We start from the raw sequence: 16,823 nt of genomic DNA, 5'->3' as shown, positions 1-16,823 counted from the left end.
TCAAGACTTTTGAACAAAATCATCATAATTGGTGTAGTGGTTACCGTAGTGCTATTACTACGCGAAGTCCCGTGTTTAATACCTTACTTCTGTGTGTTTTTTTTCTTGAAAAAACATCATTAACATAGTACTTATACTTCTCTTGGAGCTTTAAATTTAAAACTCTCAACGTAGTACAACGGTTAGTGCTTGGACCAAATACTTTTAGGTCTTGTGTTCAACACCTATCTACATTTTTTTGGTACCTTTTTTAATTATTAGATGCAATGATTGTTGTCTTGTTGAAATTCATTCATGTACAGCTCTTGTGTTCAACACAAAAATTTCATTTTATCTAATAAAAGATGAAAGGACAAAAGGGGTGCCATATAAAATTAGATAACTCAAAAAGGCCAACCAAAGGGCATTTAACCATGTCTGAAGCATCAAAATTTGGCATACACATACCTTGGAGTTAGACACACAACAAGTGTCTTTCTAACAATGTCAATATATCATCTTAACCAGCAGCATACACAAAAAAATGCATTCAACATAAACATGTCTTATTTTTTTTTTTGGATAAGCCAATTTTGTCATATATATAGGCACAAGGGGTGCCTTCCCATGGTTTACATCAAAGAAAAAAGAAAAGAAGTGGGGAAACAGATTACATCAGAAAGAAACAGGGGGAACAAAGCAAACAACCAAAAGAAAGAAGCTCATAACTGAACAAAATGGATGCTTCCTTCGAGAAACTATGAGCACACTCCAACTCATTCTATTACACATATATGAACTCAATCCACCATCCCCTATAGCCGCATCACACTCAACCAACCAGGGCCCCCAAACAGTACGCAAACGCACATACAAAAGCCACAAGCACCACCATATTAACCAATTTCCAAACCAGAAATTCCTACTGTACAGATTGGATGCAGATAATTGGTTGAGTCTTCCACTCATAAACTGAAAAATTGAAGCCCTTCACCCTACCTGAGAGCCACTACCACGCTCTGAATTGAATCAATTCCAAAATCGGTTCTTCATTCCCAGTCCTATTATTGAAGATGACACAATTTCGGTGGCGCCAGATTGTCCAGGCAGTAGCAAACCATATTACCCTGAAAAACAAGTTCTGTTTTGACGACAGGTTAATGGAAACAAAATTTCAACACACTAAAACAGATAAAGAAAAAACAAACAACTTTGAAAATCAAATCCGACAACAACCAAATACCAAAAGCAAGAAGATGGAAACAAAAATTCCATAAACTGAAACAGACAACGATAGAACAGAGGGAAGTACCATATGCAAGAAGATGGAAACAAAATTCTCAGATTTTCGAATGCGAGAAAAGATTCAAAACCCCTGATCTTTGATATGTATTTGTCGGTGGTAATCTTCAAAAGGAGTCAGTAACTGAGGGACTTACGACTTTGACGATGAAGTCGCCGCCGTCAACGAAGCAAATCACCACCTCCGCCGACGATCAAGAACACCCCAGACGATGAACCCTAAGTCGCCGCCATCAACCAAGCAAATCGCCGCCACCGCCGACGTTCAACAACAGGCCAGACGATGAACCCTAAGTCGCCGCCGTCAACGAAGCAAAACAACGCCGCCGACGACGATCAACAACAGCCAGACGATGAACCCTAACTCTCCTTTCTATTTTCTCTCTTCTGGAAACTTCAATAATCTCAATTTTCCATATCATCTCATTAATGTTCAAATTCAAAATCCTCATTAATGTTAACCACACCGAGTTAACTTAACCCAACCTGAAAATTTTTATTATCAATTAGCTATTCTTTTATATTTTTTGATATTTTTTTAAAAAATTAAAAAAAAGTCAAAACTTACAGTCAAACGTTTTTTAATTGGTCCAGGTCACTAAGGTATGATACAATTGAGGTATGGTAGCATTCACCATTTGGATGATGCCGAGATAAGGTTGAGGAAAGAATTGGGGGCTGATTACTAGAAGATATCTAATCTGATTGAGTCCCTTTCAAGACAAAAATCGAGAATCAACTGGGTTCGTGAGGGAGATGCTAATTCGAGATTTTTCCATTCTATGATCAACTATAGAAGACGAGTGAATAACATGTATGGCCTGAATGTGAATGGAGTTTGGATCGAAAATCCTATAATTATGAAGGAGGAGGTTAGGAGCTTTTTCACTCGAAAATTCAGCAAGGAAAGGTGGAATGCTCCCAAACTAGTTCTATTTCGTACTGTCGCGTCGCATGTGCTTAAGCAACTCTCAAGCAATTTTTGCAGATTTTGCTCCAACCACAAGTTCTTAGTTCTTAGTTCTTAGAGTATCTCAAATGGGGGTTGCTTAATCCTGTTGGAGAACTTAAACAACGTTGCTTATATAGGAGCACCATTGAAGCAACATGACGTGACAGTCTGGTTGCTTATTCTCTTTCTTCTTGCTTTTTAATTAAAAAATTATATTTTCTCTTTTATTCATGAACTTGAATAGTGTCTTGACCTTGAAATAATATATATGAGGTATAGTAGGACCGAAACAAAAGTAAAACAATCAACCGTGGTTGGAGCGAATTCTGCTTAGGTTGCTTAAATCTTATGTGACAGCTTGGGCCCACCAGAAGCAACTCAACTGGCAACCTTGCATTGGAGATACTCTTAGCACTATTCATCTGGTATCACCATACCACATTATTTATATATATTTTTCATAAAGTAATAAAACAAAACTCATAAAGCAAAGTTTCGGTTTTTTTTAAAGTAAAGCAAAGTTACATATATAAGAAATTACTTATTTTTAATAATTAAGAACTCAACATCAGTCACCTCCAATGCTTAAGAATTTGATTCTTAGTTCTTAGTTTAAGAACTCACTTTTAAGAACTAGCATTGAAGATGCTCGTAGAACCTCATCTCATTAATGTGTCCCAAAAAAATAGCTCAAGTGGTAAAAAGTTAGGGACATAAGGGTTTGATGGGATAAAGTGGTAAATTTCATTAATTTACTACTCCCTCCGTTCTAAAACTACTCCCTCCGTTCCAAAACTATTGTAGTTTTAGTTTTTTCACTAAGTTTAAGAGTTCATTAATTGATGTTATAATTTGACTGAAACACCCTTATTTAATATGAGTTATATGAAAGAGAGAGAATGAAAATCATTGGTTAACTAATTGGTGAGAATTGTGATTGGTGGAAATAAGAGGTGGTACTTGGGAGATACAATATTAAATGAGGGTATGGATGGAAGAGAATGAGATAAAGTGCTTTGAAAATGTAAAACAACAATGGTTTTGGAACAAAACAAAAAAGCTAAAACTACAATAGTTTTGGAACGGAGGGAGTATTGTAGTTTTAGCTTTTTTGTTTTGTTCCAAAACCATTGTTGTTTTACATATCCAAAGCACTTTATCTCGTTCTCTTCCATTCATGCCCTCATTTAATATTGTATCTCCCAAGTACCTCATCTTATTTCCACCAATCACAATTATCACCAATTAGTTGACCAATGATTTTCATTCTCTCTCTTTCATATAACTCATATTAAATAAAAGTTTTTCAGTCAAATTATAACATCAATTAATGAACTCTTAAACTTGTGAAAAAACTAAAACTACAATAATTTTGGAACGGATGGAGTAACATTACTAACAACTAATATTTACCAATAAAAAGAACCATTCCATTAATGCACAAAGATAAAGTTAGAAGAGAGAAGAAAGTAGAATTTAACGAGGTGAGAGGAAGAAAAAATAAAGAGAGAAATATACACTACTAGTTATTTTCACAAAATAAAGAGGGTGCTCCCTTTCCCTAGCTACAAAAGTACAAGACATTAATTAAAAATGAATCAGCAACAGTGAATCAGCAGGATTGACCCAAGTGGCCAATACTCTGCTTCTTCATCAACATCAAGTCATCACTCATCAATATACAAAAAGCAAGCTCAATTGGACTCAGGGATACTCTGAAGTGCTGGTCTCCATGGCCTCTGAGATGATTGGTATCCACCACTGCTACGGTTCTTCAATTGGGTCAAAACTTGATCCACCCTCAACTCCCTCACATCCATTTTGCTGAGCAACTCCTCCAGCTGCTTCTTCGTGATCTTGATCTTCACCTCCATTGTTGTTGTTGTTTGTTTGGCTGTAAAAGTGCTCTCACCTCTCTGGAAATCCCAGTCATCATCGCTGGCTTCGTCCTCAGTGGTGTGCTTGGTGGATGATTGGTGCTTCAAGCAGTTTCCCATTTTTTGGTACAATTATATAGCTTAATTGTTATATAATTGCACTTTATATGAGAGTGCTTTTGCAGAGAGGGAAGGGAGAGCTAAGGTTGGATATATGATTTTACACAAAGAAAGAGAGATAAGTAGAGAGGTTGTTTTGGAGATGGAAATTAGAAATTAGATTTGGGTGATTTATAAGCCTGCCATGAGAATGAGTCAGACATAATAATTAATTCCATTAGTTAATTTGGAGGTTGTTTCCTTTTTCCTACTCCTACGTGGAAAGTCATGGCAGGCTGTTCTTGTCTTGTGCAGTTGTGCTCTATTAATAAGGCTGCTAATTTTGTCATCATTTTTCCTTAGTCAATTCATGAAACCTTGTATGTCCTTCACGGCAATTATCCTCTCATATCAAAATTCCTTTTATATTAAATTTTGCGTATGCTTTTTTTATAAATATTTAAAAAAGTCTCATATATTAATCAAAGTGCTTGCTACCATAGTACAACACTTTATTTGGGTATGTCATCTGATGTGTTCCAATCAAATAAATCTAGCTAGAGTGTAATTAAAAAGGTGGTTTCTATGATACCCACAATGTATCATACATGAAGGATGTGATTGGTCCACAACAAAAATAATTTATATTTTCATTTTTTTCTTTTTAAATACGGAGGATGTGATTGGTCCACAACCTTTTCGTGTATCATACCCACACAAGTGTTGTGGTATCGTAGCAAGCACCAATTAAAAAAGTATTTTCTCTTTTTATTTTTTCTGTTAAATAAAAGTTATTATTAATTTAATTATTTAATTAGTAGTCCTCAATCAAATCAATGTATCAATTGAGAATAACCCTCATCTACCACACTTCAACCCTAAACCTCAAATCCAGTGAGAGAAAGAAAAGGATGGAATTACCAAATCAACACTTCTGAGCATGAAATCCACAATTAGAAACAGAATTTTCCATCAATTCGTAGAGGAAAACACAAAAATAGAAATGAATTTGTCAACAAAACAACGAAAAGAAGTTCTGAGATGAAAGTTTGAAACAAAAACTAACAGTGTAACCGTTTAATTCATTCAATTTGCAAAAAAAAGAAAAAACGATAAACCACAACAGTATCAAACCTACCTGAATGAAAATTGTGGGAAAAAAACAGAAATCTAAAAACCTTGAACCGTAAAAACAAAAGGAAATTGAAGCTCGGAGCTGTTGAATCAAGTGATTAAGTAAAAGATCTGAGATTTGTGAAGAGGAGTGAACTTTGTGCAGTTTGCGAGATTCGAAAGAGAGGCACACCCTGCCTTGAAGGCTTCGTTTGCTAAATGAGATGTTGATGAAGAAGATGATGATGAAGGATGAATTTCTGGGTTAAGATGAAGCTTAATCTATTTTCCTGAATTGAAAACCTTAAAATGCACAAAAAAAACAAGTTTCATGAAATTGGGTTACCACTTAATGAAATTATAAAAATGTTAGGACCATAATATAATTAATACAATCTTTTTTTTTTGTTTTTCGTTATTTTTTAAAAACAAAATAAAGAAGTCAATGTTTACCGGTAAAATAACTCCTATTGGTCCACATCACTCAGGTATGATACAATTGTGGTATGGTAGCATTTACCATTAATCAATTAGACATACATGTCAAGAGTACGTAGAAAAATATAAAATTAAACATAAGAAAATTAACATGCATGAGACCATACTAAACTTCCTCCATCCTTGTTCTTGCTGCTCTCTTCTTTGAAAATAGTATTTGACTCTAAACATTCACACCTGAGTATAATCCATATCATGATTTGTTTGCACCAAGACAATGAATAAGTGTGTGTTTGGTTTCAAATCTGGACATGCCAAACGTGGATTCAGAAATTCAAAAGCAACTATTTCTTGCTTCTGAAAACGTGGATCGGAGTCAAACGTGGATCCTGGATAAGTTTTCCAAACACATACTAAGTAAAGTGTTTCGGCCGATTTAAAAGACTAAAAGACCTAATAGCTTCGCCTATTAAAGATACTGCGAGTAAAGCAAACACCATGGAGGTGAACTAGACGATTAATCAACAAATTACATCACATCCTAGTAACGATTAAGTGATGAGACTCACTATAACGATTAAACATGACTGCCCAAGAACTGCTAATATCTTGGAAGGCCTTCGTAAAGCTATTATGCAGCAGCATTTCTGGGACAACATAAAGTAACTAAAATTGGGATTACGCTCTTATTACATGGGGTGTTAATTATTATAGCATTGTAGGCTGTACTATATTTTTAAAAATGTATCACACTACAAACAAAGAATGTTCTAAGTATATAGTATAGCAACCGTGGTTTGCATTATTGTTAATTAACACATCTAAATCTTAAAAGCGGAGGTCGGTGCAATGCAAATCATGCTAACGTAGTACAATATTACCTTTTCATTATTCATTCATTTATAATGTAAACTAAGTCGATAGCACATCAATTACAATCTTCTTTTTACAAAAGGGAATTCAACAAATATCATCTAAATATCGTAATTAACTTTTCTAGGTTTTACACTGTTTTTTGAGAGAAAAGAAATGGAGATCAAACCCATGCACTCTAAAGCGTTGAGGCTGACTCAAAATCAATTAATAGCGCGCATTTGAAAAGTGGTGGGTGAGTGAGTCTAAGTTGGCTCCTTTGATCAACATTCACGTTCTCAATTACCTCTTTTAAGACCAGATTGCAAGTTGCCACTTTATGTACACATTGTACACACTAGCTAGTACACTAGTATACTGTCCAAAATCTCGTGTAAATATTTTTTTCACATCGGAATGATAAATTACACTCTTTAGGGATTGATCCTTGGACCTCTCTCCCTATGTCACCCAGCTCTTACCACTTAAGCTTTCATTAGGAGACAAATCTCATCTAAATTTAATCCTAACCTGTTGGAAATTCAATAATTAATCATACATCCAAAAAAATTAATTAAACAAGTAATTCATGTAATCTTATAGTGGAAACTGTATTTTTTTATTACAAGATAAAAACTATTCGATCCTGAAACATAATGTTACATATGAAAAAACTATATGTTTCACTTTTTTTGAGCTTAAATGTGTTTTTCGTCCCTCTAAAATTAGGGTCTTATGGTTTAGGCCCCTCTAAATATATTTTCTTGGTATACACCACTAAATGCAAAATAATACGGAGGTTTCAGCCCCTTCCGTCACCTTACGTCGTTTAGAAAGATCTAAACCAAAGAACCATGATTTTAGAGAGACCTAAGACATGATGAAAATTGAGTTTTAGGTCCCTCTAAAATCATGGTTCTTTGGTTTAGATCCCTCTAAAATATGTCACGACAGCGTCCATTAGGCAAAGGTAACAGCAGTTGATTATCCCTCCATATTCTTTTCAAAATAAGGTGCATACCAAAAAAAATTATGCTTATAAAAAAAAAACCAAAAAAAAATTATATAGAGGGGCCTAAACCAAACACCCTAATTTTAGAGAGACCAAAAATATAATGCCCTTTTCTTAAATGAAATATATGAGAATATATATAAAATGTTGATGAGCAACCTCTCTCAATACGGGTACAGTAATCTAGCCAGTCACTACAGCAAGAACCTCTCAAAAACCTTGATAAAAGCACAAGCACACAAGTGTGCTATAAACCCACATGTTTACCCACTAGAAAGGTTCCCATTAAAGTCAAAAAACAACGACATGATCAACCCACAAGGGATCCTATAAAGTCGCTCGACACCTATAGAATAGGAACCCCAACAAGCTGAACAAACTAAAATTAAGCCCTACCAACAGAAACCTACCAATGTGTCGTAGAACTGGGAGCGACCTTAGGGAAACAACACCAAACAAGAAACAAAACAAGAAACATAAAACTGACAGCAACCACCAATTCTACATCCACAATGCACATAGATCCGCAAGAAGAAACCTACCATCACAGCCAGAACTCTCTCCATAACTTTGTGACACAAAGAGCAGGCTAGTCGGAACATCGATGCAGAAAAAAGGATGGCCTCCTCTACGACAGCTCCAAAATCTGCAAAACCACACCTAGAGAGCAGAGCACGACGATGTGAAGGTGACCTCAGAGAGGAGAAAAAGTAAAATACACCATCATATGATGGAAACGACCCCGCTCAGCACATAGTCGGCCTAAGACCTTCACCACCTCGAGTAGCACTCTAGAAGCCCATAACCATAGCGCCAAAAAATAGATATGTGACAACAAACGACGGTACACTGTCTGCACCATGTGTTCGACCATAACTCCACCCTGCAACACATTGCGAACAGAGCTGGAAGAAGCACCAGATCTGCCACCGACACCAAAGTTGTAGAAAGGCGGAGGAGAATAAACATCATTCAGCACTCCAAAGGCATCAAATCCAAAAACATGACGCATGAAGCATCAATTCTGGAGCATCAAGAAGTGAAGAGGCGTCGATGAAGAGAAGAAGGCGCAAACCATCAAAAAACAGGAAGATCGCCGCCACCCACCCAAAATGGGTCGCCAAGCTCTAAGAACCACCAACGTCACTGCTTGGTAGAGACCCTCGAACACTCCAGCCACCACCAAACCCATTGAAGCCATATCCAAACGAACAAAAGCCCCACCAAAGCCAGTTCTGAAAGGAACCACGACCCAAGAAAAGAACCGACGACGCAGGGACTTAGGGAGGCAAGAGTGGCAGATATTGGAAGGAGAAAAATAATGATAAGTGGCGGCGTCAGGGAGGCCCAGACACGCGAGAAAGAAAGGAGGTTGGGATAAGGAAAGGAAGGGGAGAAAAAGAAAGGGGGGATCGAGAAGGGGTTTCCGCCGTGCCAACAGAGGGAGCAGCACGGCGACCACCCAAGCAAAACGCTAGCTTCTTAGAGAGGGTTTAGAGGGAGAAAGTTTTAGAGATAGAGGATTTTTTTCTTTCCTGACGATTATATGTTTCACTCTTAACTCTAATATTCATATAGTTTTTACCCTACAGCTTAAAATTTTGAGATAATTATATTGATTGTTTAACAAAATATCAGAGCCTTTATGACCAAGAGGTCTAGAGTTCGATCATTACCACCCTCAATGTCCTAATAAAATGATGAATATCAGCACATGGTAGGTGGATCTGAGCATTCTCCATACGTCAAGTCAAGACGGGCAAGCTCTAACATTCTCTTGTGTGAGACGTGTTAGAAGTAATAATATAAAATCATTCATGTGACTCTTGCCCAACATTTTAAGCTTTTGGGACAGTTAATTATTCGACAGTTTTCAACCTAATTAAAGTTGCAGCGATCTGTAGAGCTTGTTGGGAATTGCGTTATTGAGAGTGGGTTCAACCTCGATAAGCCTTTATGCCATATGTCGAAGTGACGAGTTTCGACTTTGCGAGGCTTGACTCTGTCTATGGGAGACATCGCAAAGAAAGGCGATGACAACAGATTGTCATTAGGACTGGAAGGAGGAGATGTAGCTATGTGGTGAGAGAAATCTTACATTTTTTATGGAGACCGGAGAGTGAAAGAGAAAGAGATATTAAAGTTATATTTAGAATTTTGCATTTATATCGTTTCATTTTCAATTCGATCCTAATCAGATATTTGATGAATATTTCTAGTAATACTAGTTCTTAATTCTTAAGTAGTGGTTCATCAGTCGATCAAAATATTTTTTTTCATCATATACGAACTCATATCTGTAAAAAAAAAATTTGTTTGAAACACGTGTATTTTCAATTGGTATAATTTATTTAAGAATAGTCTCTCACCTAAATATTTAATAACAACTATATATATATATGTGTGTGTGTGTGTATGTAAGTTAAACATAACAATTAACTTTGAATAAATTGCTTTTCATTGTGCTTGAACCCTTTTTCTTCCCCACGTGTTAATGGAAGATACGTACCTGCAGCCATTACATGCAATGTTGGGCGCATGTCTATCTGCATGTTACATGTATATGGCGCCCTTAATTAATCATCATATATATATATATATATATATATATATATTTGGCTTTTGAATATTGACCAGTCATTACTATCGTATTCGTACGTACGTACTCAAGTCTTGACTAAGCAGTTATCAACTATTTTTTTTTTAAACTAGTTACCAACTAATAACCTGAAGAAATAATAATAGATGTGATAACTTCTATTGACTATGTACCCTTTGTTCAAGCGAAAATCATCTCATTAACTCATGTAACTTTTATTAACTTCGGGTTATCTAAGTTTCTTGATTCTAAAAACTATTACTCCCTCCGTTTTAAATTGTAAGTTGTTTTAGAATTTGTATTATATTTCAAAATATACTACCTTTGTTCTTTATTAACTATTATTTTGAAGAAAAAAAAAACTATTCATATATATTTATCCATTTAGAGTTTTAAGAGAGCATTAAATGATATTTTTCCAAAAATGCTATTACATAAACAATAAATGAGGAAAGATAAAAATACATTTTAAAGGGTGAAATAGGAAAACAAAGAATACTTTCATGAAAATTAACGAAATTAATTACTCTCCTTAATATGTGTGTTTCTTCTTTTCCTAGACAGTTAAATAGGAACGGAGGTAGTTGTTTTGCAAAATTAATACATTACTCCCTCTGTTCCTATATATAAGTCACAAATAACTAATTCTCTTAGATTAAGAAAAGTTGTTACTAGTAATAAATTTGTCAAGAAAATGATTAACTTTCCTAGATTACCCTTATTTATTTTCCTATGATTTTCTCTCTCCAAGTTAATATTCCAAAAGTTCATCATCTCTTTCATATTAAATATGAGGGTGAATATGGAAAAAAAGTATTTAATGCTTCCTAGATATTAGAAAGTGACTTATATTTAGAAACAAATTTTTTTCAAAAAATGTGACTTATAATAAGGAACGGAGGGAGTATTACATTCAATTTTCACCTATCACAACTCTCACTATTCACTTAACCAATAGTAACATTTCTATCTCCTTAATATAAATAACTTTAAATAGAGGTATTATTTAAAGTTATGCACATGATTTAAAAGTTCATTAATTAATGTTATAATTTAATTGAAACACTTTTATTTAATGTTGAGTAATATTAAAGAGAGAGAATAATAATTATAGTCAACTAATTGGAGAAAATTATGATATGTGAAAATGTGAGGTGGTAGTTGAGAAATATATATAATATGAAATGAGAACATGAATGAAAGAAATTAGGATAAAATACTTTAGACTTATAAAATAACAATAATTTTGAAAAAAAAAAAACACAAAAGTTAAAACAACAAAAATTTTAGAATGAAGGGAATAGCAGAGCTAAATAACTTTATCTTATTTAGTAGATGGGAAACAATAATGTCTAAAATAGATGAATTATATTTAGAATTGTTTTTAGAAAACGAAAACTTTATTAGATGAAAATGTCGATAATACAAACAACAACCACCAAAGTGATTATAATCCCTTCAAAAGTACATTAAAAACCTAAAAACGCTATTTAGGATGAGCTAAATTGCAACTCAATGATCCATTGAGCACGAAACCTTGGAACCCAATTGCTAAGATGCACAAAAAATATCACTTTAGAAGCTCAAGAGCTAATAAACACCTCCCTGCACAAACGCAAGATAAACTTCAAAACACATCGATAAGGACCTATACCCATATCAAAGGACAAACGACCAACTAAAAGAGGCATTCGTCGGGGACCCGATGTGGCCAAAAGCAGCCCACATAACCCAACAAAAACAGAGTCCATCTCGTCAATGAAGGGGAAGAGAATCTGCACGGAATATCGACCAGAAAGCGGAAGCATAAAAACCAGCCCAATAAATCGGGGGCGCTGCACACTATGATTCGGTCGGACTAGGATACCGAACAACGAAATCAAAGCGGCGCCAAAAGCTTAGATCTGCTGCCACCATTGACCCAAAAGCATACCACCAGCCTAGATCCGTCGTCGTTGACCCCGAGCAATACTCCAACGGCTGCACCCCACCTTCAGCTACTGCTCCACCCAGCAACACCTCAAAAACAGAAACAGTGAAGTATCAGATCTTCCACCAACACCAAAGTTGCAAGAGGATGGAGGAGAATAGATAGTAATAAATACTCTGAAGGCACCAAAAGCTCTTCCCTAGACAGGCCTGATAGAACCTAACATGAAGGAGAATAGCTTAGCAGATCTGGAACACCAAGAGGAGGAAGAGGCAGAACCATCTGGAGCATCAAGAGGAGGAAGAGGCAGAACCACCGACAAAACCAACACAACCCAACACCCTCGACGAACGGTGGGACCTGCAGGAATTCCTCCAGTGATGATCGAGCAGCACCACCGCAACCACCTGCAACCCACCAGAACAGGGAGCAACCTGCAAAACACCAGAACAGGGGGCGTCGACTGGGTAGATGAAGCAGCACCAAGGGGCCTCGAGAAATCGGATCTGGTAGGAAGCAAGGGTCTAAATCTGGTAAGGGGCAAGGAGTTTTCGCAGAAGAAAGGAGTATGGCGGAAACGAGGGGTGGCCGCCGCGCCGAGGTTACAGACGAGAGGGAGAGCGTTAGCAGACTTACAGTTTGTTTGGTAGAAGAGAGGTTGGGTAGAGAGAGTTACATGGGAGATAAGTTGGGTAGAGTTTACTGTTGTTACCTTGTTTGGTTTCACAAAGTGAGAGAAGAGAGAGTTATAAAACTGTGGGTCCCACAGCTTTTGTTAATCTTCTCAAATTGAGAAGAAGTTCCGTGGAGAGAGACAACCTTCTTTCACTTTACACTATTACCCTTTCTTCAAGTACTATTTATCTCCTTGCATAATTTTTTAATACTTTTATTTTGAAAATAAAAATGTCATTTTGATTAAAAGTCACTTTCTCTCTTTTCTTTCTCTATACAACCAAATGAAAGGAGAGAGATCCACATCATTCTTTTTTATCTCTCTTCTCAATTTCTCTTATAACAAACAACCTATAAAATCTACTCTATTTCTCACATATTTCTCTCTACTCAATTTCTCGATCTCTTCTCTACTCTCTCATCTCTATCTCTCTCTACCCTACCAAACAAAGTGTTAGAGAGAAGTTAGAGATACAGTGATTTTTTATTCATGAAATTATATAAATAATATTATAAATCCACCTAGTTAACTAATAGAGTTTTTTTTTGAAAGCATAACCTTTATTGATAATGAAAGGGATCCAAGAGCAAAAAGATAGCTCAAAGAAGCAGTACAAGCGCAGCACCAAGGATCCACACAAAGAAAGGATCACAAGGACAGCAAAAAGAAGAGAAACAGGTACAGACCAGAAAGCATTACAAGTAGCAGAAAAAGAAAATAATTCTGGGGGCATATCATTCAATAGAAGTACTAACTAATAGAGTTATAAATTTATAATCTAATTAATGAGATAAATCAAACAACTTCTTGCTAATACCTATAAGAAAAATGTTAGCAATACTGTTTTGACACTCTTTTTTTAGCACACTCAGCTCCATAATCGGCTAACATTCATATAAGTTATGGTTCAAAAAAATATATAGGTCTCATTTTAACTTGTCACGACCTACATAAATTTTAACTAATTAGAAAAATTATTAGAAAAAGAGTGTTAAAGTGGGTGTTATTAACCCTCGTAATCTTCAACATATGAAAATGGAATGTGCAAGAACTGTCAGTTATTCTCTTTGTTGTATAGTTTTTTTTTTTGATAAGCCAAAAGAATATATTGAATGAAGTACAAGGGGTACTTCAACCCAATACAAAGAGGATGAGAGAAAAAAGAAGAAAAAACAATCGAAGGAACTACAACCAGAACCTTAAGAGAACCCCCTCCCCAAGGAAGCACAGCTTACTAGAATATGCCTCGTTAAAACCTTTTCAGGAAAACCTCCTTGGGAAAAACCCGGAGAAGGAAAAAGAGTACACATTAATGGTACCTCTTTTCTTAAATTCAACTCCACTAAAGGACTAAGGCAAGGGGATTGAGGTAGTTAACGCAACTCTGAGTTCAAGAGCATGAGTGAATGATAATAAACTTTTGGTGTTTACACCTCTTTTCCGGTATTGGTCTTTGCCTTGAGTCGAGTAAAGGCATTGGGAAAAGGCCTAACTTCTTTTCGTAGTTAGAAATGTTCGAATATAATATAAAAGCTATTCATTTGACCATTATTCAACAACTTAAGCTTTTGAGATAATTAATGATCTTACATGGTATCAAAGCCTCTATGATGACTTAGCGGTTTAGAGTTCGATCATTGCTCTCATCACTTTTTAATTAAAATATTGTGGAATTTATGCACATGATATGTAAACCTGTGTATTTATTCACGCTTCAAGTTCAATTAAAGACTCTTGCGTGAGTGGACGTGTTAGAATATAATATAAAATCATTCATTTAACCCTTAACCAAGAGCTTAAATTTTTGGGATAATTGATTGTTTGACAAGAAAAATATATCTTGTAATTAAGTGTGCACCTCGTACAATGGTAGGTTTCTAGCTTGTTGAATCAATCCAATTTTTTTTTTGTTATTGATGTGAACCTAATATGATTCATCACAGTAATATATAGATGGCGGCATATTTTAACTGCTTCAATAAATATGAAGAAACTTGATAAGCTATAATAATAAGAAGGGACGATATTGATGAGATAATAAAGTTCAAATTTGAGGGCGACTGCCTGAGTAATTGAGCAAGCCGTTGAATTTTCCAACTTTTTTTTGAAGGGTCCAACTTTATTTTATTGATTTTCTTAACTCAGGTGTATTATTGATGATTGATATTCATTAATATATATAGATTTTGACTGATTCATGGGGTAGTAAAATTATATATTCTGAACATGTCATGCTAATCCTTTTCTAGAATACGTTGCTTAAATCTCTAAAACTGAAATTACTTTGCTGATTTATAACTATTCTGGTCTCTTTCAGAAAAAATATTCTAGTCTTACAATCCACGTAAAATTTCATGTAAAATCAAGCTAGGGTCGCGTCATCGCTTATATTTATTCAATGCCGTGGGTTTTCGGTTCATTTACGTTGTAATATAATAAAGAGTAAATTAAATTCTTTGCAGATAGTTGCAATGGTGTGGGATTAAAATTCGTCTTTATTCGTCCCTTGGAATGTCCATGAACTCGTCCCCCTATTCCCAAATATACATTATATTGATGGTTAAGTTTTAAAGTAGTCCTTTGAGTTTGGTGTATTATATAATTTGAAATTTATTGGAAGAGCATGCTATAATGTTACATGTTAAAAATTGCATTTGAGAAAAAACCATTATTTGATCGTGTGTAATTGTTATAGTCAATGTTTATGAACTACTTGAATTGCCATTTTTTATTTTACTGTCAATGATTCTTGCTTATTAAACTGAGAAAGCTGAGGGAGAAAATTTAGATAGATGACTGCTATCAGCTTCAATGATTCTTGCTTATTAATTATATATATGACCATTTTTTGGGAACTTATTTTGGCTATTGTATTTGCCACTGTGCAATGGCCTTCAAATTGCTTGAGGGTGCCTTTTCTTTAATTTACCTATGCATGAGGGGATATTCTCATGCTTCTTATGATTTTCAATAAATTTCTTCTATTTTCAAAAAAAATATATATGTCCATTTTGCAAATCAAGACCAGATTCAGAGCTTCTATTCTAGATTTCTAAGCCTAACTATTTCGTTAATATGACCACCCAAAGTCCCTTTGTATCCGCTGGGGGACTACTGTTCTGGTAGGGGCTGACAGGGACCGACCGAAACAACGGGAAGCCGCTCAAGCGAACCTCACCTAGGAGGGTCTTACCCAAAGCTCCAGGCCCACTAAGGTAGTGGACCAGAGCTGGGGGACTACTGTTCTGGGAAGCCCCGGACGGACGGAGACGCACCGACCTCTACCCCCCAGTATGGTTAGCACCCGACCAGGGTTACCCCGGTGGAAGCCCCCAAGGGGACGACCGGGGTGGGACGTCCGGCTCCAGTACCACAAGCGGGACGACCTCCTCCCCTGATCCAAGTACCTGGACCCCACCACCTAGAGGTTAACCTAGGCCCACCACCCTACGGAACTAGGGTGGTTGGGAGGTGGGTCCCTAGGAATTCTAGGCCGTTGGATCACTGCTAACAGCAGGAGGAGCAGGAGGATCCAACGGCCCCTAGCCCACCGGTACGGACCATGCATGACGTTGCATGGCTCCCACTACCAGAAAACAGTCATTTAGCGACGGACCAAATCGGTCGCTAAATGGGCTAAATCGGTCGCTAAAACCGTTAGCGACCGATTTTGCGACTGATTTTTGCTGGTTGGTATTTCACTCGTCGCTAAATGTTGCGACCGATATAGCGACGGACTTGTAGCAACCGATGTAGCGATGGAATTTAGCGACTGAATTAGCGACAGAATTTAGCGACTGCATTAGCGACGGAATATAGCGACGGAATTAGCCACGGTTTCAGCTATAATATAGCGACGAAATTAGCGACAGATTTAAAAAAGTTAGCGATGAGTTCAGTGACGGTAATAAATATAAAATTAACAAAAATAATCAGTTTTGTGACAGATTTTTTTAGTGTTAAAAATATGAATATAACCATAATCATTGAATCA

General features: G+C 36.1%; 1 protein-coding gene and 1 long non-coding RNA gene across 2 annotated transcripts; both read right to left on the bottom strand.

The window, feature by feature from the left end:
- Positions 1–524: 524 nt before the first annotated feature.
- Positions 525–1,746, bottom strand: LOC130726487 (uncharacterized). Its single transcript, XR_009014874.1, has 2 exons — positions 1,292–1,746; positions 525–1,120 (listed from the first exon to the last, which is right to left on the bottom strand). It is a non-coding gene; the product is annotated as an uncharacterized LOC130726487 (long non-coding RNA).
- Positions 1,747–3,734: 1,988 nt separating this feature from the next.
- LOC130723824 (uncharacterized) lies at positions 3,735–4,384 on the bottom strand. The gene has a single exon (XM_057574959.1). It carries the CDS (start codon positions 4,228–4,230, stop codon positions 3,928–3,930), a length of 303 nt encoding a protein of 100 aa, XP_057430942.1. The 5' UTR covers positions 4,231–4,384; the 3' UTR covers positions 3,735–3,927.
- Positions 4,385–16,823: the final 12,439 nt, after the last annotated feature.

Source organism: Lotus japonicus, chromosome 6 (genome assembly GCF_012489685.1).
Source record: "Lotus japonicus ecotype B-129 chromosome 6, LjGifu_v1.2".
Classification (NCBI taxonomy): Eukaryota; Viridiplantae; Streptophyta; class Magnoliopsida; order Fabales; family Fabaceae; genus Lotus; species Lotus japonicus.
Note: the sequence above shows the minus strand (reverse complement) of the source record. Positions and strands in the feature narration are given on the sequence as shown.

Coding starts and splice junctions, on each gene's coding strand:
- LOC130723824 (XM_057574959.1), bottom strand. CDS start 4,230: ATGGGAAACTGCTTGAAGCACCAATCATCCACCAAGCACACCACTGAG.